The sequence below is a fragment of the Hyla sarda genome, chromosome 2 (genome assembly GCF_029499605.1).
Source record: "Hyla sarda isolate aHylSar1 chromosome 2, aHylSar1.hap1, whole genome shotgun sequence".
NCBI classification, from domain to species: Eukaryota; Metazoa; Chordata; class Amphibia; order Anura; family Hylidae; genus Hyla; species Hyla sarda.
Window position 1 is genome coordinate 274718916 of NC_079190.1, and position 27636 is coordinate 274746551.

Here is a 27636-nt window from a genome sequence, read left to right on the forward strand (position 1 = left end):
TATACCCACCACACACACAGCCTTTTGAGGACTGCTTTGTTGGTTTTCTTGTTATTACACTTGTTTTTCTCTTTGAGTGACAGATTTGCAGTTAACCTCGTGTCTTTTATTGTGATTGCCACAACCCATTCAGTTATAAATCTGTGTTTACAGCAGAGTCCCAGAGTATAGTACAGAAAGTTCTCACAAAGAGGAAGGCCAACTGATCTCACTCCATGAGATACAACCTTAGATGACCCAAATAAGCCAAGCTACAGAGGAAAAACTTCACACTTTCCCACACTGTTCAAAAAATTTAAGGGAACACTTAAACAAAACAATGTAACTCCAAGTCAATCACACTTCTGTGAAATCACACTGTCCACTCAGGAAGCAACACTGATTGACAATCAATTTCACATGCTGTTCTGAAAATGGAACAGACAACAGGTGGAAATTATAGGCAAATAGCAAGACACCCCCAATAAAGGAGTGGTTCTGCAAGTGGTGACCACAGATCACTTCTCAGTTCCTATGCTTCCTGGCTGATGTTTTGGTGACTTTTGAATGTTGGTGGTGCTTTCACTCTAGTGGTAGCATGAGACAGAGTCTAAAACCCACACAAGTGGCTCAGCTAGTGCAGCTCATCCAGGATGGGACATCAATGCAAGATATGGCAAGAAGGTTTGCTGTGTCTGTCAGCGTAGTGTCCAGAGCATGGAGGGCGCTACCAGGAGACAGGCAAGTATATCAAGAGACATGGGAGCGGCCGTAGGAGGGCAACAACCCAGCAGCAGGACCACTACCTCCACCTTTGTGCAAGGAGAACTGCCAGAGCCCTGCAAAATTACCTCCAGCAGGCCACAGATGTGCATGTGTCCACTCAAACTGTCAGAAACAGACTCCATGAGGGTGGTATGAGGGCCCGACTTCCACAGGTGGGGGATGTGCTTAAAGCCCAACACTGTACAGTACGCTTGGCCTTTTCCAGAGAACACCAAGATTGGCAAATTTGCCACTGGCGCCCTGTACTCTTAACAGATGAAAGCAGGTTCACTCTGAGCATGTGACAGAGTTGGGGACGCCGTGGAGAAATGTTGCTGCCTGCAACATCCTCCAGCATGACCGGTTTGGCGTTGGGTCAGTAATGGTGTGGGGTGGCATTTCTTTGGGGGGGCCGCACAGCCCTCCATGTGCTTGCCAGAGGTAGCCTGACAGCCATTAGATACCGAGATGAGATCCTCAGACCCCTAGTGAGACCATATGCTGGTGCGGTTGGCCCTGGGTTCCTCCTAATGCAAGACAATGATAGACCTCATGTGGCTGGAGCGTAGAGATGAGCGAATTTACAGTGATTCGATTCTTCACGAACCTCGCAGATCGGCAGTTGCTGACTTTAGCCTGCATAAATTAGTTCAGCTTTCAGGTGCTCCGGTGGGCTGGAAAAGGTGGATCCAGTCATAGGAGACTCTCCTAGGACTGTATCCACCTTTTCCAGCCCACCGGAGCACCTCTACTGGAGTGTGTCAGCAGTTCCTGCAAGAGGAAGGCATTGATGTTATGGACTGGCCTGCCCGTTCCCCAGACCTGAATCCAATTAAGCACATCGGGGGCATCATGTCTCGCTCCATCCACCAATGCCACGTTGCACCACATACTGTCTAGGAGTTGGCAGATGCTTTAGTCCAGGTCTGGGAGGACATCCCTCAGGAGACCATCCGTCACCTCATCAGGAGCATGCCCAGGTGTTGCAGGGAGGTCATACAGGCACGTAGAGGACACAAACACTACTGAGCCTCATTTTGACTTGTTTTAAGGACATTACATTAAAGTTGGATCTGCCTGTAGTGTGGTTTTCCATTTTGATTTTGGGTGTGACTCCATATCCAGACCTCCATGGGTTGATAAATTTGATTTCCATTGATAATTTTGGGTGATTTTGTTGTCAGCACATTCAACTATGTAAAGATGAAAGTATTTCATATGATTAGTTCATTCATTCAGATCTAGGAAGTGTTATCTTAGTGTTCCCTTTAGTTTTTTGAGCAGTGTATTTTTTATTCTCACAGAAAGAGAGAAACAAGACACACTTATCTGGAACATTAAAACACCCAACAAGATTGACAGATGAGAACTATATTTATATTGAAGTATGAGTAAAGCTACACATGTTCGCTAAAAGGGAAACGAAAAAACCCCACACCTCTCCAAAAAGGACATGCATCTAAATTCCAGAAGCTTTCAACCACCAAGCAGAGACCTCATGAAAAGGAGAGCTCTGTTGCAAACTAAGTGAGAGAAATAAAGGTCCCTGTCAATCATTAATATCACTTGGACTTTTTTGAAGAAAATTCTTTTCTTCCCTTTGCAAACCCCCGTACACTTTGTATCTTCTTCAGCTGTTCTTCAATAGTATGGATTATGTCAACTTCTTCAGGGATATGAACATACCTCACATTGCGTCCAGTAACAAACAAGTCATCTAGTTTAGCCTTCTGGCCATGGCGATCTGTGTAGATAACTTTTTTCAGGCGTATATTCATAAAAGCATCTACATTTAATATTATCCCCGTAGCAGAGCTTTCATTCCGTAAGTCAACAGTGGTGACAAGTCCATGCAACCCCTGCAAAAGAATTACTAGGCTGTTTTCAGCAATTGTTCTCTCCTTAACAGAGTGACTGACCTCCATGATTGCACCTAAAAAAAATAAAATAAGTTTGTTAGTCTCAATGAATTACAATAAAAAATATTTAAACTGTACTAGATACATCAGAAAGCAAACACGTAAGGCTAGGTTCACATTGGCATCAAAGACTGTTTAGGGCAGAAAATAGAGCTGGCCTGCCGATGCACAAAGGCCACCATTGACTTTAATAGGGTCTGTGAAATTTAAAGCTGAAGTTCATAATTTCACTCTGTTTTAAAGGACATCTGCAGCAAAAGACAACGTATCCTTCATCCACAGGATAAGTGTATGATCGCGGGGGTTTGACTGCTGGGACCCCCCTGCGATCTCCCAAACAGGGCCCCGCATTGCCGCTCTATGTGAGCGGCTAATGTGAGTAGCATCGACCTCCCCATACATGCAGGGAAGAGGGAGAACAGCATGCTTGACAAAGGCTAACATATAGCCGAAACGTCGCACTGCTGGTAACAAATAAAAGATGACAGCTTGCTTTACTCTGGAGTCTGCTGCTTCTGTGCTGTGACCAATTGGTGTGTGGACCTCCCAATACAGTTCTATGGGAAAGGCATCTCTCCCATAGAGATACAAGGAGGAGGTGTGTCGGCCGCTGCGTCACGCTGCGGCCGGCACGCCTCCTGCACGGGAAAGCCATGACAGTGCCGTGCCCCCATGCAGGAGATAGCAGAGGGTTCCAGCGGTCAGACCCCACGCGATCAAACATTTATCCCCTATCCTATGGATAGGGGATACATAGTATTTTGCTGTAGATGTCCTTTAACGTGACAAAATAAAAATAGCACGGACTATCTTCTTTGTCTGGTTATTTAAACAGATTCTGAGACGGAGGCCCTAACAGAGCATAAACTGTATGCATAGAATGCATAAACTAAGCATGTTGAAATGGGTTGACAAGTTAAAATAAGGGGTTCCTAATGGTGACAAGGTTATTTTGGGGCTTTTACTGCTGTTATTGAGTGTATAACAGTTCCTTCCCTAGTGCACAACAATTTCTCATTCTGTCCATTTCAGAGGGTGTAACCAGCTCAGCTGTTTGCCAGTAGTAGCCACAACTGGACTTCCTTTTCCCAGACAAATGACAAGAAAGCATCTCCTCATAGGCACTCCCACTCTCTGCTATGCAAAACATAGAGCGGCACTTGGCACTTGGTTTACATGGTGCTATGTGAGCAGAAATAAAACAAACAGAAGCAGGATGACAGCAAGAAAGGGAGTTCATCACAAAAGAAGCCCTGGTCTGAGCAATGAACTTCTGCAGCTGCTGAGCAGTCAGTAATGTTCATAATAAGAACACAACTATTTTCACAGAGATAAGAGAGTGGGGTCTGAATTTACCTTTCAAAAACCTTTCAATAAGCCTTAATAGATGCTGATATGGGGCGCTCAACTATAGTATGCAGTGCAGCAGAGGTTAGCAATGTCCAAATGTAGAAATAAGATTGAACATTCACAGGTAGTAGATATAGGTTTCTATTATATCATATCACTGACATGAAGGACATGGTGGGGAGACAAAACAACAGGGGATGGTGGATAGGCAACAGCCATCCTAATTATGTGAAACCTCTCCAAAAGACCACCTCTTTAAGATAACACTTTTACCCAGAGCAGGTTTTGTGTGACAGATTTTCAGTCCACCATAGATTATGCATACAGGCCATCTTTATTTCTTATAAGACCAACCCCCAATAGACCACTTGAATTGCTGGGATTGTTAGACAACTGAAACATGTATTTACTCATGACGATGTAGCGCCACCATCTGGATCAACTGCTGTCCGCTCCAGACCCAGCTCTGAAATAAAGCTGAAAACTTCACTGTGCACCATTTGCTGCCATTCCAGGAGATACAACAAGTACATAACTGTAGGTCTTAGTGCCCCCCTGACACTGCACTAGACTCCATTCTCTCTCCACTCCCCTTTCCATAATAGGTTGTCTTATGGAGGAGCACGACATTCACATCACACTGCTTCTTTCATAGCGAAAAAGTGCAGGCGCACTGAAGGAGACAACGTGACGTGAATGTCAGTATATCAGTAAGTGCTGGAAAAGGGGGTTTCAACAACTATCTACAGGGGCTGCTAAAATCTACAGGGGAGCTTTTACTACCCATGGGGACTACTACAATTTAAAAGGGGCTGCTACTACCTACAGTGGGGACTGTCAATAACAGGGACTACTACCACCTACAGGGGGGCAGTTACTAACAGGGGGACTATTACTCTCTACAGGGGGGGCTGCTACTACCTCCAGACCTTTGTTTGAGAGAATTTTCTTTAACTGGACTTGTTTGAATTTTAATTGAATACCCTTTATCTAGTGATTATAGGACACTCTTCTGCAGAAACCAAAGATTTTAGTGAAAGAAAACTACAAGTTATCCAATATTGATCTTATTGTTACCTTTGGCACGTTCTGTGGTTAGAACAGGAAGGGTAACATTTTCCCTTCCTGCTGATTTATTCTATTTCTGAGGGTTATCCTTTCTGAGAAGTATCTCATAAGGTAACAAGAGGAAGTGGAGACTTCATCTTGAAAACATCATAACCATTTATTGCTAGGTCACGTACACATTTCACATGCTTATACACAGTGTAGGAGTTCTAGTTTATGTTCACATTTTTTCTCATCCTACTTCCTTTTTTCTTACTTCTCTACTATCACTTGTTGGTGGCATGAACAAATCTTGAAATTTCCAAGCCAGATTTAGAAATAGAAAGTTGGAAAATGTTTAACTGTTTAATGAACATGATGCAGAAACATCTGTTGTAAATGTAAAGTTAAAGACAAAAGTTCAATCTAATGTAGATCTGGCTTTTATTATTCTTTCTATTCCACCCTGAATTTTTTTTTCCCCTGAACCCAATGGAGATGATTTATTAAAACCCGTGCAGAAGAATAGTTGACCAGTTGCCCATAGTAATCAGATTGCTGTTTTTATTTTTCAGAGGCTCAGAGGCCCTTTTAAAAATTAAATGGGCACTGTCAGATACAAAAACTTCTTATATGTTGTTACTGCTGAAAATTAAAGACCTTTTGTAATATGGTTGTGTTAATTTTTTTGAATATTTATTAAAGAAAACGGCTTCTGAAAATCCCACCACTAGGGGTCCTTTAAACCTACTGGGACACTAACCAGTCCTGCAGAAGCAGCAACTTGTCCATGAGTCATGGACAAGAGATGACTTATTGACAAGGAAGCATGAGCAGGTGCACCAGCAAATAAAAATAACTGTTTGTTTATGATAAACTTTGAAGGGTATTCCAGGAATCAAAAAACAACCTTTTTTCTTTCAAAGACAGCGCCCTTCTTGTCTCCACTTTGGGTGTGGTATTACAACTTTGCTCCATTCACTTCAATGGAACTGAGCTGCAGAACCACACCCAACCTGGAGACAAACAGGAAGATTTCTGGAATACCCCTTTAAAAGACTGGCATTAGAACTAACTAGGGTGAACCCCAAAAACCAACGTGTTTATAGAGCTACCACGACCTTAGTCATTGCTATCGGCACATAGGCATAAAACTATTTTATATATTGTACAAAGCATGTATACTTCTTGTGAGCTTAAAGGGAACCAAGCACTAGATTTTACCATATATAACGCATTTTATAAATGTTAAAATCTTTTTTCTCACTATCTCCAGACGATTCTGCTGCCAGGGATGTTTAGGATACAAAGTTGTAAGGACCTCCCAGCCACCCAGTAAGTAGTCCCCTGGGCGGGAAGCTATACTTACCAGGTCCTGTCTCTCCGGCCATAGTGACGCCCCCTCGGCTTGATTGAAGGCCCTTGTTACCACTCTGCGCCATCTGCTTAGGGAGCAGATCGATGTAATTGTAGAAAATAAAGCTACGTGTCCTAGAACACATGCAAGGGGTTAATAATACTAGCCATCATCCCTTGAGAGCTTCCACTCACTTCATTGAACAGGAGGAAATATTAGTGGTTTCAGGATCTATGCCATTAAGAAAGGTCTCTCTGTCCACCAGGGGTGACAATCTTAAGCACATCTTGCTGGACAGAGAGGCTTATTGGATAATAGCTTTTGCCCGCGTAAAATTTGGGGTAACATAAGCGCGTGCAAATTTTTTCGTGTTTTGATAGATTTTTCGGAGGATTATTATTCAAATTTTCGAATTCAAAAATCAACCTAATCTTAATTCATACAAACTTTGAACCCCTGTTTTACCCCTTCAGGGGTGGAATTTTAGAAAACTTTAAAACACGTGTTTCTTTATCTCTAATTGTTAGCCTAAAAACAAAATTTCATGTTTCTAGCTTCAAAAATGAAGGACTTCCATACAAACTTTCAACCCCTTTTTCACCCTCTTAAGGGTTGAATTTCGAAAAATCCTTTCTTATTCCTCGTCTACGTCTTAAAAACAATACCTGTGAAAAAATTCAGCTTTCTAGGTCGAAGGGTTTAAGCTGGACGTTGAGCCAGGCCCTCTCTCTCTATAATATATATAATATATATATATATATATATATATATATATATATATATATATATATATATATATATATATATATATATATATATTTTTTTTTTTTTCCCTGACTATTCATTTTTCAGCAGGTCTGAACAATCGCAAAGGGTTCATGTTCCATTACTAAATTGTTTGTTTATTTGTTACTACAGGGATTTAGAAATCCTATCATCTGACGCCCAGGACATGCAGTTCTCGGTGCTGGGCAGGTGAATTTGTTTGACATTTAGCCCTGCTTCTGGCAAGCAGAGCCTGACCGACAATCCAGTAACGCTCAGGGTGTAGGGAGCAGGCGCCTGACTCGAGCCGCTCCATACCCAGCAGTCCCCAGCTGATTCCTGTAGCTGGGTGCCACCGTTAATAGCCGACCTACGGCGCTCGCTGCTGCGGACTATTAACCCTTTAGATCGCCGCTGTCAAAACTGAAAGCGGCATCTAAAGAAACCTGGTGATCTAGTGGAGTGGAACGCCCCCCAGCAGCGCGATCGTGGGGAAGGCTGGAGCAGGCTTAAATCATACCCGTCAGATCCACCCAAAAAAAATTTTTAATTTTTTTTTTTTTTTTTTTATATATCACTCAGTACCTAATCCTGACCATGTACATCTAATTATGTGTCTAGCACCTTTTTTTTTTTTTTTTTTTTTATTATTATTATTACACTTTTACTTTAGCTCACTAGTCTGAATTCCTCTGAAAGGGAGGGGGCGTGGTCTCACTGTGCAGGTCTCTGCCCCCTCTCTCAGTATTCTGTCTGCTCACATCTCCCCTATCATTAGCAAAACTACAACTCCCAGCTTGTCCTCACTGACAGTAGCGGGACACAAGCTGACAGTGGAAGGATTTTTCCTCTAGCTGTGAGCCCTACGCTCACAGCTGTCAATCAAAGAAGTGTGTCCATGACGTAGGTGATGACGCATGGACACAGCAGGACTAGTATGTGTCCAAGCAGGGGGGGCAGTTGTTTGACTGGCTTTTCCAGTATGAAATACTGAAAATTTTCTGATGAAAGCAATTGCAAAACCTATTGGTTTTGCATGCTTTACAACACATCAAAAGTATTTGTATCTGACAGTGCCCATTTAACAAAATGAGCACAGATCACACAGATAAATGGAGTTCAAAAGAGCTGCATTGATCTGTATGTGGAATTTAATGATTCTTTCTTAAAGTTCCCTACGGACTAATAAAGTAAAAAAAAAAAAGTTTTATGAAAGTTTGCAAAATCCTCATTAACCCTTTCCATATTAAAAGTTCACATAAACCCCCCCCCCCCCCATTTTTCCATACAAAAAACATGTAAACCTAACAAAAATGAACATTTGGTATTGGCTTGTGCAGAATGTTAAAATATAACATTATATATCCTGTACAGTCAATGGCATTAATGTAAAAAAATACCAAACCACAGAATTTTGTTTTTTTTTATAACATCATATCCCAGAAAAATTAAGTAAAAAAAGCAATCAAAAAGTCTGATCAATACCAAAATGGTACCAATACAAACAGCAGATTAAGGTGCAAAAAAATTAGCCCTCAAGAAGCCCGACATAAGTTACCTGTTGGGGACGAAGGGCGTATGCATACGCCCTTGCGTCCTGGTACTTAAGGACGAAGGGCGTATCCATATGCCCGTGGGAATTTCGGCCCCCGCCGCGCGCCGGGCGGGGACCGGGCCGGGGTGACTGCTGATATCTATCAGCAGGCACCCCGTGCAAATGCCCAGGGGGGTCATTAGACCCCCCCATGTCGGCGATCGGCGCAAATCGCAAGTGAATTCACACTTGCGATTTGCGCCGATTACGGGTCATTACGGGTCTATGGTGACCCGGAATAGAAGGGGGATCGCGGGTGTCTAAGACACCCACGATTCCCCTGTAGCGATAGGAGTGAGGTGGCAGGGTTGCCACCCCTCCTATCTCTGCTATTGGTGGTCTAGACGCGACCACCAATAGCAGATCTGGGGCGGAGGGGTTTACTTTCGTTTTCCCCGTCCTGCCCACCCACAATAGGCGGGGCAGAACGGGGAAAACGAAGAGGACCGGGCGCCGACGTCCACTTACCCCTCCGAAGGCAGCGGAGCGACGGGGATCGGCGGTGGCGACGGAGATCTGGGGCGGCGTGCGGCAGAAGAGGACGGCTCCCGGATGCAACGGAAGCCGGTGAGTAGTTGCATAGCAACATCTAGAGGGCTACAGTCTGAGACCACCATAGTGGTCTCTAGACTGTAGCCCTCCAGATGTTGCAAAACTACAACTCCCAGCATGCCCAGACAGCTGTTTGCTGTGTGGGCATGCTGGAATTTGTAGTTTTTCAACAGCTGGAGGTCTGCAGTTTAGAGACCACTGCACAGTGATCTCTATACTGCCCTCTAGATCTTGCAAAACTACAACTCCTAGCATGCCCACACAGCTGTTTGCTGTCTGGGCATGCTGGGAGTTGTAGTTTTGCAACATCTGGAGGTCCACAGTTTGGAGATCACTGTTCAGTGGTCTCTAAATTGTAGCACTCCAGATGTTGCAAAACTACAAATTCCAGCATGCCCACACAAAAAACGGCTGTCTCGGCATGCTAGGAGTTGTAGTTGCGTACCTCCAGCTGTTGCATAACTACATCTCCCAGCATGCCCTTCTGTGATCAGACATGCTGGGAATTGTAGTTTTGCAACAGCTGGAGGCTCACTGGTTGGAAAATACTGAGTTAGGTAACAGAACCTAACTGAAGGTTTTCCAACCAGTGTGCCTCCAGCTATTGCAAAACTACAACTCCCAGCATGTACTGACAGACCGTGCATGCTGGGAGTTGTAGTTTTGAAATAGCTGGAGGTTTGCCCCCCCCCCCCATGTGAACGTACAGGGTACATTCACACGGGCGGGTTTACAGCAAGTTTCCTGCTTCAAGTATGAGCTGCGGCAAATTTTTCGCCGCAGCGCAAATTCCTAGCGGGAAACTCACCGTAACCCGCCAGTGTGAATGTACCCTAAAAACACTACACTATACTAACACCTAATAAAGAGTAAAACACTACATATACACCCCCTTACACTGCCCCCCCCCCCCAATAAAAAGGAAAAACGTATTGTACAGCAGTGTTTCCAAAACGGAGCCTCCAGCTGTTGCAAAACAACAACTCCCAGCATTTTCGGACAGCCACTGACTGTCCAGGCATGCTGGGAGTTTAGCAACAGCTGGAGGCACCCTGTTTGGGAATCACTGGCGTAGAATACCCCTATGTCCACCCCTATGCAATCCCTAATTTAGTCCTCAAATGCGCATGGCGCTCTCTCACTTTGGAGCCCTGTCGTATTTCAAGGAAACAGTTTAGGGTCACATATGGGGTATCGCCGTACTCGGGAGAAATTGTACTACAAATTTTGGGGGGCTTTTTCTCCTTTTACCCCTTATGAAAAGGAAAAGTTGGGGTCTACACCAGCCTGTTAGTGTAAAAAAAAAAAAAATTTTACACTAACATGCTGGTGTTGCCCTTATTTTCACAAGAGGTAAAAGGAAAAAAAGACCCCCAAAATTTGTAACGCAATTTCTCCTTAGTACGGAAATACCCCATATGTGGGCGTAAAATGCTCTGCGGGCGCACAACAAGGCTCAGGAGTGAGAGCACACCGGGTACATTTGATGCCTAAATTGGTGATTTGCACAGGGGTGGCTGATTTTACAGCGGTTCTGACATAAATGCAAAAAAATAAATACCCACATGTGACCCCATTTTGGAAACTATACCCCTCGTGTAATGTAATAAGGGGTACAGTGAGCATTTACGCCCCACAGGGGTCTGAAAGATTTTTGGAACAGTGGTACGTGAAAATGAAAAATGCTATTTTTTTGTTTGCACAGCCCACTGTTCCAAAGATCTGTCAAACGCCAGTGGGGTGTAAATGCTCACTGTACCCCTTATTACATTCTGTGAGGGGTGTAGTTTCCAAAATGGGGTCACATGTGGGAGGGTCCACTGTTCTGGCACCACGGGGGGCTTTGTAAAGGCACATGGCCCCCGACTTCCATTCCAAACAAATTATCTCTCTAAAAGCTCAATGGCGCTCCTTCTCATCTGAGCGTTGTAGTTCGCTCGCAGTGCACTTGACGTCCAAACATGAGGTATTTCCATACTCAGAATTAATGGGGTTACAAATTTTGGGGGGCATTTTCTCCTATTACCCTTTGTAAAAAAAAGTAAAATTTGGGGAAAAACCAGCATTTTAGTGGAAAAATATTTTTTTTTCATTTACACATCCGACTTTAACAAAAAGTTGTCAAACACCTGTGGGGTGTTAAGGCTCACCGTACCCCTTGTTACGTTCCTTGAGGGGTGTCGTTTCCATAATAGTGTGCAATGTGGGGTTTTTTGCTGTTCTGGCACCATAGGGGCTTCCTAAATGGGACATGCCCCCCAAAAACCATTTCAGAAAAACTCACTCTCCTAAATCCCATTGTTGCTCCTTCGCTTCTGAGCCCTCTAGTGCACCCGCCGAACACTTGACATACACATATGAGGTATTTTCTTACTCGAGAGAAATTGGGTTAAAAATTTTGAGAGGATTTTTTTCCTTTTACCCCTTGTAAAAATTCAAAAATTGGGTCTACAAAAACAGGCCAGTGTAAAAAATGAAGATTTTGAATTTTCTCCTTCACTTTGCTGCTATTCCTGTGAAACACCTAAAGGGTTAACACACTTACTGAATGTCATTTTGAATACTTTGAGGGGAGCAGTTTCTATAATGGGGTCATTTATCAGGTATTTCTAACCAGAAGACCCTTCAAATCCACTTCAAACCTGAACTGGTCCCTGAAAAATTCCGATTTTGAAAATTTTGCGAAAAATTGGAAAATTGTTGCTGAACTTTGAAGCCCTCTGGTGTCTTCCAAAAGTAAAAACTCATCAATTTTATGATGCAAACATAAAGTAGACATATTGTATATGTGAATCAATATATAATTTATTTGGAATATCCATATTCCTTATAAGCAGAGAGCTTCGAAGTTAGAAAAATGCCAAATTTTCTAATTTTTCATGAAATTTTTGATTTTTTCACCAAGAAAGGATGCAAGTATCGCCGAAAATTTACCACTAACATAAAGTAGAATATGTCACGAAAAAAATATCTCGGAATCAAATTTATAAGTAAAAGCATTCCAGAGTTATTAATGCTTAAATTGACAGTGGTCAGATTTGCAAAAAATGCTCCCGTCCTTAGGGTCATAATGGGCTCCGTCCTCAAGGGGTTAAATTAGTAAACCATGACGGAAACTACTAGAGATGAGCGAACTTACAGTAAATTCGATTTGTCACGAACTTCTCGGCTCGGCAGTTGATGACTTATCCTGCATAAATTAGTTCAGCTTTCAGGTGCTCCCGTGGGCTGGAAAAGGTGGATACAGTCCTAGGAAACTCTTTCCTAGGAATGTATCCACCTTTTCCAGTCCACCGGAGCACCTGAAAGCTGAACTAATTTATGCAGGATAAGTCATCAACTGCCGAGCCGAGAAGTTCGTGACGAATCGAATTTACTGTAATTTCGCTCATCTCTAGAAACTACACAAATTTGGTCTTGCTGTAATCAGGCCGAACTAAAGTTTCAAAATAACATGTAAGTTTGACCACAAGGTGAAAGGCGTAAAAAAAGAAAAGCCCCAAATTTGCAAAATTGCATATTTTTTTTCACGTAACTAATATATATTTTTTTGGAGCATATGTTTTAGAAAAATGAAAGGTGTCATTACATAGTACAATTGGTTCAGCAAAAAACAAGCCCCAATATGGGTCTAGGGTGAAAAGGAGAAAACAAAAGAGCAAAAACGAAATAAGCTAATAAAGATCTTATTTACATACTATTTTGGTTAAAATTGTATTTTGGGCATTACCTGGAGCTTCAGTTTAATGTGTTCCACAGAAACTGAGGAAAAGATGATGGTGGTGCTGTTTCTGGAAAAAAGAAGAGTTTTTTTTTTTATTATTCCTGGAATAGAAATAAAAGCAATTTTTTTTCTATTCCTGGATAACCTTTATATCCCCTTGACAAAATGCACAGTATGTGTATATATTATCTATTTTAGGGATGTATCGATTCTAGGCCGATACTCTGGGCCAATACCAGGCACTTTTAACTCGTTTAATGTCCCCGATGCCAAATCCGATACCTGTTTCAGTGCGGCCATCCTCCCTTCAAATGCCCCTCTCCGCTGCCCTGTTCTCCCCGTCCGCATGATAGTGTCCCATAGAGGAGCAAGTGACACACAAGTCACTCCACCTCCTCCACTGTGCACGGTGTAACACTATGGAGGAAGCAGAGTGACATGTATGTCAAATGCTCCTCCATAGGACGCCATGATGCGGACAGGAGAACGGGCCAGCAAAGCGGCAACACCCGACAGAGGGCAGCCACAAGTGAGCAACTCGCAGGGGCACTACCGAGGGTGTGGGGTGGGGGCTGCTGTCTACAAGGACGGGACTGCTGTCTACACAAGGGGGGGGGGGGGGGGTGCTGCCTACAAAGGGGGGGCTGTGGTCTATAGGGGGGCTGCTATTGTCTGCAGGGGGGGCTGCGGTCACTACAGGGGGCTGCTGATAATGCCTGCAATTATCTACAAGGGGATACTACCTATTAATAAAGGGGTACTCTGCTGCCCAGCGTTTGGAAAAAACTGTCCTGAACGCTGGCACCGGGAGCTTGTGACATCATGCCCGTTCCCTGAATGCAAATCTATGGGAGGGAGCGTGACAGCTGTGACCCCTTTAAAGGGAATCTCACAGCAGTCACTTGCACTAATTTGAATTTATATGTAGATAGTGCAGGTGACCCGTTTCTATCGCTGCTCACCATGTGATCATCAGCACAATCACTCCAAAGACATCAGTCTCGCCGCCAATGCAAATTCCCTGTTCTGTCCAATGGAGAAGAGAGAAATCTCAGCCACACTCCATTGCAGACAACAAGGAACCCACATATCAGCACATAAACAGTGCAAGAAACCGAGTCACTTTGGTGTCAGATTCCCTTAAAAAGGAAAACTGTCAGTAAACTCCCCCCTCACTAACCAGAGGCACTAGCTGGTAGTGCGGGGGACACTGATCAATATGCTGCCTACCATGCCCGGATCAGCCCCGCCGTTTGCCCGTTATCTTCATTCTTCTGGATATGCAAATGAGCTGCTAACGGGCAGGGTTACAAGGCTTCTTCTGGCACTCTGACGTCAGCGCCACTCGGCTTATGAATATTCATCCCCTCCCTCCTCAGTGGAGTCCAGTACAGAGCGGGGAGGGAAGGTACTATCGGAGGGAGTGGATGAATATTCATAAGCCGGGTGGCGCTGCGTACGAGCAGCGCTGACATCAGAGTGCCAGAAGAAGCCTTGTAACCCTGCCCGAGCCAGTTAGCAGCTCATTTGCATATTCAGAAGAATGAAGATAACAGGCGAACGGCAGGGCTGATCCGGGCATGGTAGGCAGCATATTGATCAGCGTCCCCCGCACTACCAGCCAGTGCCTCTGGTTAGTGTGGGGGGAGTTTACTGACAGTTTTCCTTTAAAAAAAATAAATAAAGTAAACATACTCGTAATTGGTATTGGCGAGTACTAGAATTAAAGTATCGGTACATGTACTCGGCCTTAAAAAAAAATGGTATTGGGACATTATATGAGTAGGAAAACATGCAGCAAAATACGGCACGTTACCCTCCCCTAAATATGCTTGTAGTTTTCATTCCAGAATACATGCCACAGCAGCATCCTTTCAGCACAAGTACAGCATATATACAAACATGTGCATTCAACCTCAGGCCCATGAGACGCTGTGGAGTCTGCCCCCTGGTGGCACAATGCAGGAAGTATTTATGAAGACCTTTCAGTATTTAGAGAGAGAGGAGGTTTCTTATAGGCGGACAGAAGTGACATACAGTTCCCCAGCGGACTGCACAGTTCTCTCACAGCAGGTTCGTTTCCAGGTTAAGTATACTCTACCCAGACACAATAGTCGCGCTACAGTGCCATGACAAGAAATAGTCCCAGGCACTGACTTCTTATACCCAGTTTAGGCTTGGTACTGCGGGCACACAGCTCTTACCCCTGCAGCCTACCGACTAGACTCCCGCGCTTGTCGTTTGGAAGATGTCATTTCCTAATTTGCAAAAGGACCTCTGATGACGTCATGCCCACGTGACCAGCCTCTTGTGTGGGAGGAGCTTCTCTCAGTCAGATGGATTTCCGGGCTTTCTCTATAGTCGCAGTGTAAAGTGTTTCTGGAGTTTGCGGTGTTCACAGGATGTACGAAACACTGTGGGTACACGGCTATGCAATGCTCTGCAGAGCTTGGGGACTGCTATGTAATGTTCTGTGGGAACGCGGGGTACACTGTTATGCAGTGCTCTGGGTGCATTGCTCTGCAAAGACTGTTTTGCCATGCTCTGTAGGAAATGGAGATTCTGGATGTACAGTTTTGTAATGCTCTGCATGGAATGGGGGACTCTGGGTCCGCTGTAATGCTCTGCATGGACCGGGGGACTCTGGGTCCGCTGTAATGCTCTGCATGGACCGGGGGACTCTGGGTCCGCTGTAATGCTCTGCATGGACCGGGGGACTCTGGGTGCGCTGTAATGCTCTGCATGGACCGGGGGACTCTGGGTGCGCTGTAATGCTCTGCATGGACCGGGGGACTCTGGGTGCGCTGTAATGCTCTGCATGGACCGGGGGACTCTGGGTGCGCTGTAATGCTCTGCATGGACCGGGGGACTCTGGGTGCGCTGTAATGCTCTGCATGGACCGGGGGACTCTGGGTGCGCTGTAATGCTCTGCATGGACCGGGGGACTCTGGGTGCGCTGTAATGCTCTGCATGGACCGGGGGACTCTGGGTGCGCTGTAATGCTCTGCATGGACCGGGGGACTCTGGGTGCGCTGTAATGCTCTGCATGGACCGGGGGACTCTGGGTGCGCTGTAATGCTCTGCATGGACCGGGGGACTCTGGGTGCGCTGTAATGCTCTGCATGGACCGGGGGACTCTGGGTGCGCTGTAATGCTCTGCATGGACCGGGGGACTCTGGGTGCGCTGTAATGCTCTGCATGGACCGGGGGACTTGGGGTGCAAAGTTGGTAAATTTTGCTTACATGCAAAGAATTACCGATTTAACCCCCTAAAAGGAGTACTTCCGCAAAAAAAAAAAAAAAAATAATAATAATTATCCATTATGCACAGGATAGGGGATAAGTAGCTGATCGCGGGGGGTCCGACTGCTGGGGCCCCCACGATCACTGGGACATGACCCTGGCACTCTCAGAGGAGCATGGGTCTTCTACCGGTAGACAACACGCGCTTGATTTATTTCTATGGGTGTGACGTGATGCCTGAGAGCTGGACTAAGTTCTGTTCGACGGGTAGTCCTACCACTGAGACCCCCCGCGATTTCCCGTATGGGGCCCCGGCAGTACGCGTGAAGGGGGGCGTGTTGACCACCACAAGAAGCGGCGGCTGACATGCCCCCTCAATACAACTCTATAGGAGCGAGAGCACTGCATTCCGAGTCCTTAAGGACCGAGGGCGTATCATTCCGGTCCCCACCGATAGCCGGTTGGGGACCGGAGCCGGATGCCTGCTGAAATCGTTCAGCAGGCATTCCGGCATATCGTCCAGGGGGGGTCATTATGCCCCATCATGTTGGCGATCGGCGCAGATCGCTGGACAATTCAGTCCAGTGATCTGCGGCGATTCCGGGTCAATCGGGTCTCCAGTGACCCGGAATTACTGGCTGATCGGGGCCGTCTCTGACGGCCCCGAACAGCCAGAGCCAGCAGGGGAGAGGTGGCACTGGTGCCACCTCACGATCACCCTGATTCGTCGGCCGGATTACCGGCCGACCAATCAGGGCGCCTGCTGTGGATGGGTGTCACTCCTGCACCCGCTCCGCCCCTCTTCCGGAGGACGTGAGCGGGTGCGGGACGTGCACCCCGGGAGCTGGGGACCCCGATCCCCGGCGTGAATGTTGGGATCGGGGCCCCAGGAGCGGCGGCGGCGGGACTGACTTTCCGGCGTGGATCGTTGGAGGTGAGTGACGGCCTCCTGCTGTTGCTTAGCAACAGCTCCCAGCATGCAAAAAGGGCATGCTGGGAGCTGTAGTTATGCAACAGCAGGAGGCAGACAACCACAACTCCCAGCATTCCCTTATGGGCATGCTGGGACTTATGGTTTTGCAACAGCTGGAGGCACATTTTTTGTATGGAAAAGTGTACCTTCAGCTGTTGTATAACTACAACTCCCAGCTTGCACAAACAGCTAAAGTGCATGCTGGGAGTTGTAGTGGTGCATCTGCTGGTTGCATAACTACAACTCCCAGCATGCCCGTTGGCTGTCAGTGACTGCTGAGAGTTGTAGTTTTGCAACAGCTGAAGGCACACTGGTTGTGAAACTTAGAGTTTTTTGTTTTTTTTACCAATCTCAGTGTTTCACGACCGGTGTGCCTCCAGCTGTTGCAAACTCCAACTCTCAGCAGTCAATATACACCATGCACCGTACATGCTGGGAGTTGTAGTTTTGCAACAGCTGGAGGCACACTGGTTGTGAAACACTGTTAGGTCACAAACTCAGTGATACATAACCAGTGTGCCTACAGCTGTTGCAAAACTAAAACTCTCAGCATGTACAGTCTGTCGGCGCATGCTGGCAGTTGTAGTTTTGCAACAGCTGGATGTCCGCCCCCCCCCCAATGTGAATGTACAGGGTACACTCACATGGGCGGAGGCTTACAGCAAGTATCTGGCTGCAAGTTTGAGCTGCGGCAAATTTTCTGTCGCAGCTCAAACTGCCAGCGAGAAACTACTGTGAACCCCCGCCCGTGTGACTGTACCCTAAAAACACTACACTACAATAACACAAAATAAAATGAAAGGTAAAAAACACTACATATACACATACCCCTACACAGCCCCCCTCCCCAATAAAAATGAAAAACCTCTGGTACTCCACTGTTTCCAAAACGGAGCCTCCAGCTGTTGCAAAACAACAACTCCCAGTATTTTCGGACAGCCGTTGACTGTCCAGGCATGCTGGGAGTTTTGCAACAGCTGGAGGCACCCTGTTTGGGAATCACTGGCGTAGAATACCCCTATGTCCACCCCTATGCAATCCCTAATTTAGGCCTCAAATGCGCATGGCGCTCTCACTTTGGAGCCCTGTCGTATTTCAAGGCAACAGTTTAGGGCCACATATGGGGTATCGCCGTACTCAGGAGAAATTGTGTTACAAATTTTGGGGGGTATTTTCTGCTTTTACCCTTTTTAAAAATGTTAAATTTTTGGGAAAACAAGCATTTTAAGTAAAATTTATTTATTTTTTTTTATTTTATTTTTTTACATATGCAAAAGTTGTGAAACACCTGTGGGGTATAAAGGTTCACTTAACCCCTTGTTACGTTCCCCGAGGGGTCTAGTTTCCAAAATGGTATGCCATGTGTTTTTTTTTTTTTTTTTGCTGTTCTGGCACCATAGAGGCTTCCTAAATGCGGCATGCCCCCAGAGCAAAATTTGCTTCCAAAAAGCCAAATGTGACTCCTCCTCTTCTGAGACCTGTAGTGCGCCACCAGAGCACTTTTCACCCCCATATTGGGTGTTTTCTGAATCGGGAGAAATTGGGCTTCAAATTTTTAGGGGGTATTTTCTGCTATTACCCTTTTTAAAAATGTAAACTTTTTGGGAAAACAAGCATTTTAGGTAAAAAATTTTTTTTTTTTTTTTACATTTGCAAAAGCAGTGAAACACCTGTGAGGTATAAAGGTTCACATTATCCCTTGTTACGTTCCCCGAGGGGTCTAGTTTCCAAAATGGTATGCCATGTAGTTTTTTTTTTTTTGCTGTTCTGGCACCATAAGGGCTTCCTAAATGCAACATGCCCCCCAAAAACCATTTCAGAAAAACGTACTCTCCAAAATCCCCTCGTCGCTCCTTTCCTTCTGAGCCCTCTACTGCGCCCGCTGAACACTTTACATAGACATATGAGATATGTGCTTACTCGAGAGAAATTGGGCTACAAAGACAAGTAAAAATTTTGTCCTTTTACCCACTGTAAAAATTCAAAAACTGGGTCTACAAGAACATGTAAGTGTAAAAAATGAAGATTGTGAATTTTCTCCTTCATTTTGCTGCTATTCCTGTGAAACACCTAAAGGGTTAATACACTTACTGAATGTCATTTTGAATACTTTGGGGGGTGTAGTTTTTATAATGGGGTCATTTGTGGGGTATTTCTAATGGGAAGACCCTTCAAATCCACTTCAAACCTGAACTGGTCCCTGAAAAATACCGAGTTTGAAATTTTTGTGAAAAATCGGAAAATTGCTGCTGAACTTTGAAGCCCTCTGGTGTCTTCCAAAAGTAAAAACTCATCAATTTTATGATACAAACATAAAGTAGACATATTGTATATGTGATCCAAAAAAAAATGTATTCATAATATCCATTTTCCTTACAAGCAGAAAGCTTCAAAGTAAGAAAAATGCTAAATTTTCAAATTTTTCATCAAATTTACGGATTTTTGACCAAGAAATTATGCAAGTATCGACAAAAATTTACCACTAAGTTAAAGTAGAATATGTCACGAAAAACAGTCTCGGAATCAGAATGATAACTAAAAGCATTCCAGAGTTATTAATGTTTAAAGTGACAGTGGTCAGATGTGCAAAAAATGCTCCGGTCCTTAAGACCAAAATGGGCTTGGTCCTGAAGGGGTTAAAATGATACCCATGATTATATGCTTTACTATTATTGTTCTGCTTTTTTTTATTTTTTTTATTTTTAAATGAACTTGTGCCAGAAAGTTAAAATAGATTTGTAAATTACTTCTATTAAAAAATCTTAATCATTTTGGTACTTTTTAGCAGCTGTATGCTACAGAGGAAATTCTTTACTTTGAATTTCTTTTTTGTCTTGTCCACAGTGCTCTCTGCTGACACCTGATGCCCGTATCAGGAACTGTCCAGAGCAACATAGGTTTACTATGAGGATTTTCTCCTGCTCTGGACAGTTCCTGATACGGGCATCAGGTGTCAGCAGAGAGCACTGTGGACAAGACAAAAAAATAAATTCAAAACATAAAGATTTTTCCTCTGTAGCAAACAGCTGCAAAAAAGTACTGAAAGGATTAAGATTTTTTTTTAATAGAAATAATTTACAAATCTGTTTTAACTTTCTGGCACCAGTTCATTTAAAATAAGTTTTCCACCCTGATCTGTAGATTACATTGCTAATGCTATTCAGTGCTATGCATAGGTATAGCACTGATCAGTATTATCGGCAATCATCTTCTCTGGTCTGCTAGAAGGCAAACCAAAGAAGACCCCGGGAGAGTGGCAGAGGCAGGTGAGGGGACCTCCGTCTGCCATCTTGGCTGATCTGATCCCCGCAGTCGCACCACAGGTGATCCAATAAGCCTCACATTGCTGCAAATTCTATGACTAGTATTGATCATGGCATCTGAGGGGTTAATGGTGGACATTAGCGCGATTGCTGATGTCTGCTATTACTGGTGGGTCCCAGGCTGCTGATAGCACCTGGTACTCTCCATGCATGAAGCAAGTGCAGTTCCTGTTGGTGAATGTCCTGGTGCATAAAGTACCAGGGCACCAGGATGTACATTTACGTCCTATGTCCTTAAGGGGTTAATCATGTCTCTGTGTAGAACATAGCAGCATAAACAAGTTTGCAATTGGTTTTCTTTTTAGCAAACTCTCCTGGTTCTATTATCTCCCCTGTAGTTCACAGCTGGTCATGGTTTCCGTCCACCAGCTCTACTTTAGATGCAGTGGTGACATAACTAGAGTGGCCGGAGGAGCTCCTGAGAGCACATCTTATCCCAGCCAGTCATCATGTCTGACAACTGCAGGCATTGTACTTAGCTTGGGAGCTGGAGACGGAGTGGGAAGCAGTGTGTGCAGGGGAGGGGGCACGTAAGGGGTCATCTGTGTGTAATAAAAGGAACATGGCTCAGTATCTGTCTCTCATCTGTAAAAAAGTCCAGGTGATATATTCTCTGTAAATGATTAACATTTTTTGTCTTTGTAGGTTCTTGTGGATTGGACATGGAACTTTATGATAAGAAGACTCAACTATACTGTAACTACAAGCTGGTGATGTCTATTGAGGGAGTTTCCATGGTCTGAACACTCATTAGTTTTCTCCACCACCAATATGTGGTTTTTAACCCCTTAAGGACCAGACCATTTTTCACCTTAAGGACCAGAGCGTTTTTTGCACATCTGACCACTGTCACTCTAAGCATTAATAACTCTAGGATGCTTTTACCTTTCATTCTGATTCCGAGATTGTTTTTTCGTGACATATTCTACTTTATGTTAGTGGTAAAATTTTGTCGATACTTGCATAGTTTCTTGGTGAAAAATGCAAAAATTTTATGAAAAAATTGAAAATTTTGCGTTTTTCTAACTTTGAAGCTCTCTGCTTGTAAGGAAAATAGACATTCCAAATAAATTATATATATTGACTAACAAATACAATATGTCTACTTTATGTTTGCATCATAACATTGACATGTTTTTACTTTTGGAAGACACCAGAGCGCTTCAAAGTTCAGCAGCAATTTTCAAATTTTTGGGTACATTCCCACACGGCGTATTTGCTGCTGCGTAGTTCATTTTCTCTGTTGAAGTCAATGGGTAGGAAAATACGCAGCACCAAATACGCAGCAAAATACGCCGTGTGGGAACATACCCTTTCACAAAATTTTCAAAATCAGTATTTTTCATGGACCAGTTCAGGTTTGAAGTGGATTTGAGGGGCCTTCATATTAGAAATACCCCATAAATGAACCAATTAGAAAAACTGCACCCCTCAAAGTATTCAAAATGACATTCAGTAAGTGTGTTAACCCTTTAGGTGTTTCACAGGAATAGCAGCAAAGTGAAGGAGAAATTCAAAACCTTCATTTTTTACACTCGCATGTTCTTGTAGACCCAGTTTTTGAATTTTTACAAGGGGTAAAAATGTGTAACCTAATTTATCTCGCGTAAGGAAATACCTCATATGTGTATGTCAAGTGTTCGGCGGGTGCAGTAGAGGGCTCAGAAGGGAAGGAGCGACAGTGAGATTTTGGAGAGTGAGTTTTTCTGAAATGGTTTTTGGGGGGCATGTCACATTTAGGAAGCCCCTATGGTGCCAGAAAAGCAGAAAAACCCCCACATGGCATACCATTTTGGAAACTACACCCCTCAAGGCACTTAACAAGGGGTCCAGTGAGCGTTAATACCCCACAGGTGACGACTTTGAGCTTTTGAAGAGTGAATTTGTTTGGAATGGAAGTCAGGGGCCATGTGCATTTTTACAAAGCCCCCCGTGGTGCCAGAACAGTGGACCTCCCCACATGTGACCCCTTTTGGAAACTACACCCCTCACAGAATTTAATAAGGGGTGCAGTGAGCATTTACACCCCACTGGCATTGGGCTGAGCAAATGAAAAATTCAATTTTGCATTTTTACAGACCACTGTTTCAAAAATCTGTCAGACACCTGTGGGGCGTAAATGCTCACTGTACCCCTTATTATTACATTACGTGAGGGGTGTAGTTTCCAAAATGGGGTCACATGTTGGGGGGTCCATTGTTCTGGCACTATGGGGGCTTTGTAAACACATGTGGCCTTCAATTCCGGACACATTTTCTCTTCAAAATCCCAATGGCGCTCCTTCTCTTCTGAGCATTGTAGTTCGCCCGCAGAGCACTTTACATCCACATATGGGGTATGTTCTTACTCAGAAGAAATGGGGTTACAATTTTTTTTTCCTATTTTCCCTTGTGAAAATGGAAAATTTAGGGTAACACCAGTATTTTAGTGAAAAATAAATTTTTTTTTCATTTTCCCATCCAACTTTAACGAAAATTTGTCAAACACCTGTGGGGTGTTAAGGCTCACTATATCCCTTGTTACATTCCGTGAGGGGTGTAGTTTCCAAAATGGGGTCACATGTGGGTATTTATTTTTTTGCGTTTGTCAGAACCGCTGTAAAATTAGCCACCCATGTACAAATCACCAATTTAGGCCTCAAATGTACATGGTGCGCTCTCACTCCTGAGCCTTGTTGTGTGCCCGCAGAGCATTTTACGCCCACATATGGGGTATTTCCGTACTCAGGAGAAATTGCATTACAAATTTTGGGGGTCTTTTTCTCTTGTGGAAATAAAGTATGGGGCAACACCAGCATGTTAGTGTAAAACATTATTTTTTTTTTTTTTACACTAACAGGCTGATGTAGACCCCAACTTTTTCCTTTTCATAAGGGGTAAAAGGAGAAAAAGCCCCCCCCCCCCTAAAATTTGTAGTGCAATTTCTCCGGAGTACGGAAATACCCCACATGTGGCCCTAAATTGTTTCCTTGAAATACGACAGGGCTCCGAAGTGAGAGAGCACCATGCGCATTTGAGGACTAAATTAGGGATTGCATAGGGGTGGACATAGGGGTATTCTACGCCAGTGATTCCCAAACAGGGTGCCTCCAGCTGTTGCTAAACTCCCAGTATGCCTGGACAGTCAGTGGCTGTCCAGAAATGCTGTGAGTTGTTGTTTTGCAACAGCTGGAGGCTCCGTTTTGGAAACACGGCCGTACAAGACGTTTTACATTTTTATTGGAGGGGGGGACAGTTTAAGGGGTGTATATGTAGTGTTTTACCCTTTATTTTGTGGTAGTGTAGTGTTTTTAGGATACATTCGCACTGGCGGGTTTACAGTGAGTTCCCTGCTAGGAGTTTGCGCTGCAGCGAAAAATTTGCCGCAGCTCATACTTGAATCAGAAAATTTACTGTAAACCCGCCCGTGTGAATGTACTGACAGACCGTGCATGCTAGGAGTTATACTTTTGCAACAGCTGGAGGCACACTGGTTGGAAAATCTTCAGTTAGGTTGTAGTTAGATGTAGTCATGCAACAGCTGGAGGGAACGCAACTACAACTCCCAGCATGCTGGGATTTGCAGTTTTGCTACATCTGGAGAGCTACAGTATAGAGACCACTGCAAACTGTGGCCCTCCAGATGTTGCAAAACTACAAATCCCAGCATGCCCAGACAGCAAACAGTTGTGTGGGCATGCTAGGAGTTGTAGTTTTGCCAGATCTGGAGGGCTATAGTTCAGAGAGACCGTATAATGGTCTCAAACTGTAGCCCTCCAGCTGTTGCAAAACTACAAATCCCAGCATGCCCAAACAGCTGTCTGGGCATGCTGGGAGTTGTAGTTTTGCAACATCTGGAATGCTATAGTATAGAGACCACTGTATAGTGGTCTCGGACTGTAGCCCTCCAGATGTTGCTAGGCAACTTACCGGCTTGCGTCGGATCCAGGAAGCCCGCAGGGTAAGTGGACTCCGGTGCTGGTCCCCTCCTTTTCCCCGTCCTTCGCGGCCTATTGTGAGTGGGCAGAGCGGGGAAAACGAAAGTTAACCCGCCCCCGATTTGCTATTGGTGGTCGCGTCTAGACCACCAATAGCAGGGACAGGAGGGGTGGCACCCCTGCCACCTCACTCCCATCCCTTCAGGGGGATCGTGGGTGTCTTGGACAACCGCGATCCCCCTTATATTCTGGGTCACCATAGACCCGGAATCACGCAAATCGCAAGTGTGAATTCACTTGCGATTTGTGCCGATCGCCGACATGGGGGGGGGGTTGGTGTTCTGATGACCCTCCGGGGCATTTGCGCGGGGTGACTGCTGATAGGTATCTTAGGTATTGGTCCTTAACTACCAGGGTGCTTAGACGTACGCGTACGTCCATGGTCCTTAAGGGGTTAAAGGGGTAAAGCATGCACGCTGCCATTCTACAGTATTCAGAGCCTACAGCAAGGCTTGACAAATCCAAGGCACCAGGTGGTGGCGCCTAGTATTTTGTAAGCCCTTTCCAATATTGTCCATCTTTTACTTGTCTCCAGTCCCGTGCCCTGTCATTCCTGTAGTTGACGCTCCCTCTTCTTCCTCAATATATTTCTCCTGGCCAGCCGGCTATTGCATCCTGCTCTGCCGTGCCGTAAGCCTGCTCCATCCCAGGAAGTGCTGGAGCTGCCCCTGGCATCAGACACCACTCGCCCTATCCCCACAATTCCTACACACTAACATCCCCCACATTGGGCTCTCCCAGGACTCTTTTCCTCAGGAGGGGATTCCCTCCTGTGGTTCCCTCCATGCTGGCACCACGGGCCCCAGCATAGAGAAGCAGAAGTAAGGGGCTTCTCTACAGGGACAAACCCTGCATAGCTCCGGATATAGTGTTAATAGTGTATGGGTTCAGTTCCTGCAAACATTCTGTGATCATGTAAATAACTCAACCTGTGGCTCCCCAGTTGTTGCAAAACTGCAACTCCCAGCATGCTTAGAGGCATGGTATTGTTGTCTTCTACTGGACATAGCTCACTAAAGGCATAGTCCTATGCATTATTGGTTCTATCTTCGCCTTTAGTAGGGTTGGCCACTTTTTTTTTTTTTTTTTTTTTTTTTTTTTTTTTTTTTGAGCCTAGTGTGAGTAGTAGGGGCATAGGGGCAATTCATTATCCTAGAGTCAGCCTCCTTTTGGCAAGGGCCTATACCCATTGGGTTGTGTACCCCAATAAATCCAAGAAAAGGATTTTAGGAGTACAAAAATCTTACTTTTTTCCCCACAAAAGTAAGGATATGAAAGCAGCATTGTTATAGGTTATAAATGAGACTTTCTTTTTTTGTTAGTTTAGTGTTACTGCTTCTGTATGCTCTGTCCGGTATCATGTCTTATGTGTTCTTGCTGAATTTTTCTTTTTCTGCTTTAAATACAAAATGAATAAAAATATTTTTTATTTAAATATCTTTGTCTAGTTTTAAGAGAAAATGTCACAGCACTCCAGTGTAAAAGGGGTGGTTCTTTATTTTTAAATAATATGGGGTGGTTTTTAAATAATATCAAGACCTAGAAGTGCGTAGGTTTTGGCCACTTCAGTAGTGTATTGGGTAAATATTTATGTGCTGCTGGAAGAATAAGCCACAACGCATGTGCAACTGTCAAAACATCCTAGGAGCCCATACATTATAGTCATTTTAATACTGAAGCTAGTACAATGTGTCCTACGAGCAAGCATATTACAGACACCTCACGAAAGAACTTTATACAATGTATGGGCTGCTGGAGGAGAACCTCCTAAGGGTATGTCCATGCAGAATTCTACCGAAATATTCAGCACAGACATTCCGCTGCATTGACTTCAGTGGGATTCTGCTGCACTGTGCACACTGTGGAATTTCCGTGGCAGATGTTTCTACTACGGAAATCCCAATTCCGGTATCTGCAGAAAGATCAGACTAGTCTATTCTTTCTGCGGATTTCACTCAGAAGTGCATCGCCATTTGTGAGAGAGAAAATTTCAGAGCGGTCCTAGCACCTGCTCAGTACAGAGAAACACTTCCTGAGTTTGGTCTCCTGCCATTACAAGCAGGAGACCAAAATCTGGGATTTTGACCAGACAGAATTTTTTTTTTTTTTTTTTTTTTATGCACCTTTTCAGGCCTTAAAGAGGGATGGACTCTGGTCAAAAGTAGAGATGGTCTCTCAAAAAAGGGACACTTAGGAGGTATGACAAGAAGATCCTCCTGGAAGCCCATACATCTACTCATTTCAGTATTTAACTGCCTACATTGTATGGGCTGTAGGGAGAACCTTTGAGAGATTATACAGTGAATTATGCACATCCACAAAGCAACAACAAAATAAATCCCCAACATATTCCACATTCCTCCGTCTACTTAGATAGAAGAGCTGCATACGGGCCCTTTGATTGGTGCTGCTACAACGTACGGTGTATGTCTTGCAGCTTTCAAACATCTGAAGTCTATCAAGTGTGGCTGCTATATTAAGAAAGTTTGGCCACCCCTGGTATATACTGTAGTTCTTTGGATACAGCTTCCCTAATGCTATATATTAGAGGAGCCCATACATTTTTGTTACTTCACTACTTCTAGGAGCAGTTCTATTGTATTAAAGGAAAATGATTGCAGAACCATCTCCAATGTATGGACTGCTGGGAGAACCTCCTAGGAGCCATACATTTAGGTACACAGAGGTAATACACTGTACATGGCTCTGACAAGGTGTGGGGATAAAGCACTACTGTAACTTCCCATAGACCAGGTTGAACAGTTTCTTTGAGTTGCATTTCTCAATGATGTGATAGAAAGTTGCACAAGCAAAGTCCTGACATGTTCTGCAATGCAAGGGAGCAGCAATCTCGGAAATTCTGGTAATTGTAGTTGTACACATACAGTGTTGCTAAGTTTATGGCCTCCTGTACTGCTTTTTTTTTTTTTTTTTTTTTGTCTTGCAACTACTGCAAAATATGTTAGTAGGTTGTGTTCACACATTGGGCCAGGTCTATCAATCTGAGACCAGAATGAGTCTGATGGCATTTAATTACAGCTCAACTTTCATTTATCAGACTGCTCTGGT

At 44.4% G+C, this 27636-nt stretch overlaps 1 protein-coding gene across 4 annotated transcripts; it reads right to left on the reverse strand.

Annotated features, from left to right (window-relative positions):
• Nucleotides 1–1481: 1481 nt before the first annotated feature.
• Nucleotides 1482–15337, reverse strand: LSM10 (LSM10, U7 small nuclear RNA associated). 4 transcript variants are annotated; one of them, XM_056557143.1, is made up of 4 exons: nt 15154–15173; nt 13059–13119; nt 6430–6551; nt 1482–2677 (listed from the first exon to the last, which is right to left on the reverse strand). In XM_056557143.1, exons 3-4 carry the CDS (start codon nt 6500–6502, stop codon nt 2307–2309), a joined length of 444 nt encoding a protein of 147 aa, XP_056413118.1. In that variant the 5' UTR covers nt 6503–6551; nt 13059–13119; nt 15154–15173; the 3' UTR covers nt 1482–2306. The 4 variants fall into 4 exon arrangements, with proteins under 4 accessions (XP_056413118.1, XP_056413116.1, XP_056413117.1 ...); XM_056557141.1 differs by lacking the exon at nt 15154–15173 and adding an exon at nt 15035–15050 and having other exon boundaries at nt 6430–6502; XM_056557142.1 differs by lacking the exon at nt 15154–15173 and adding an exon at nt 15257–15337 and having other exon boundaries at nt 2092–2677.
• Between the last annotated feature and the right edge of the window lie 12299 nt (nt 15338–27636).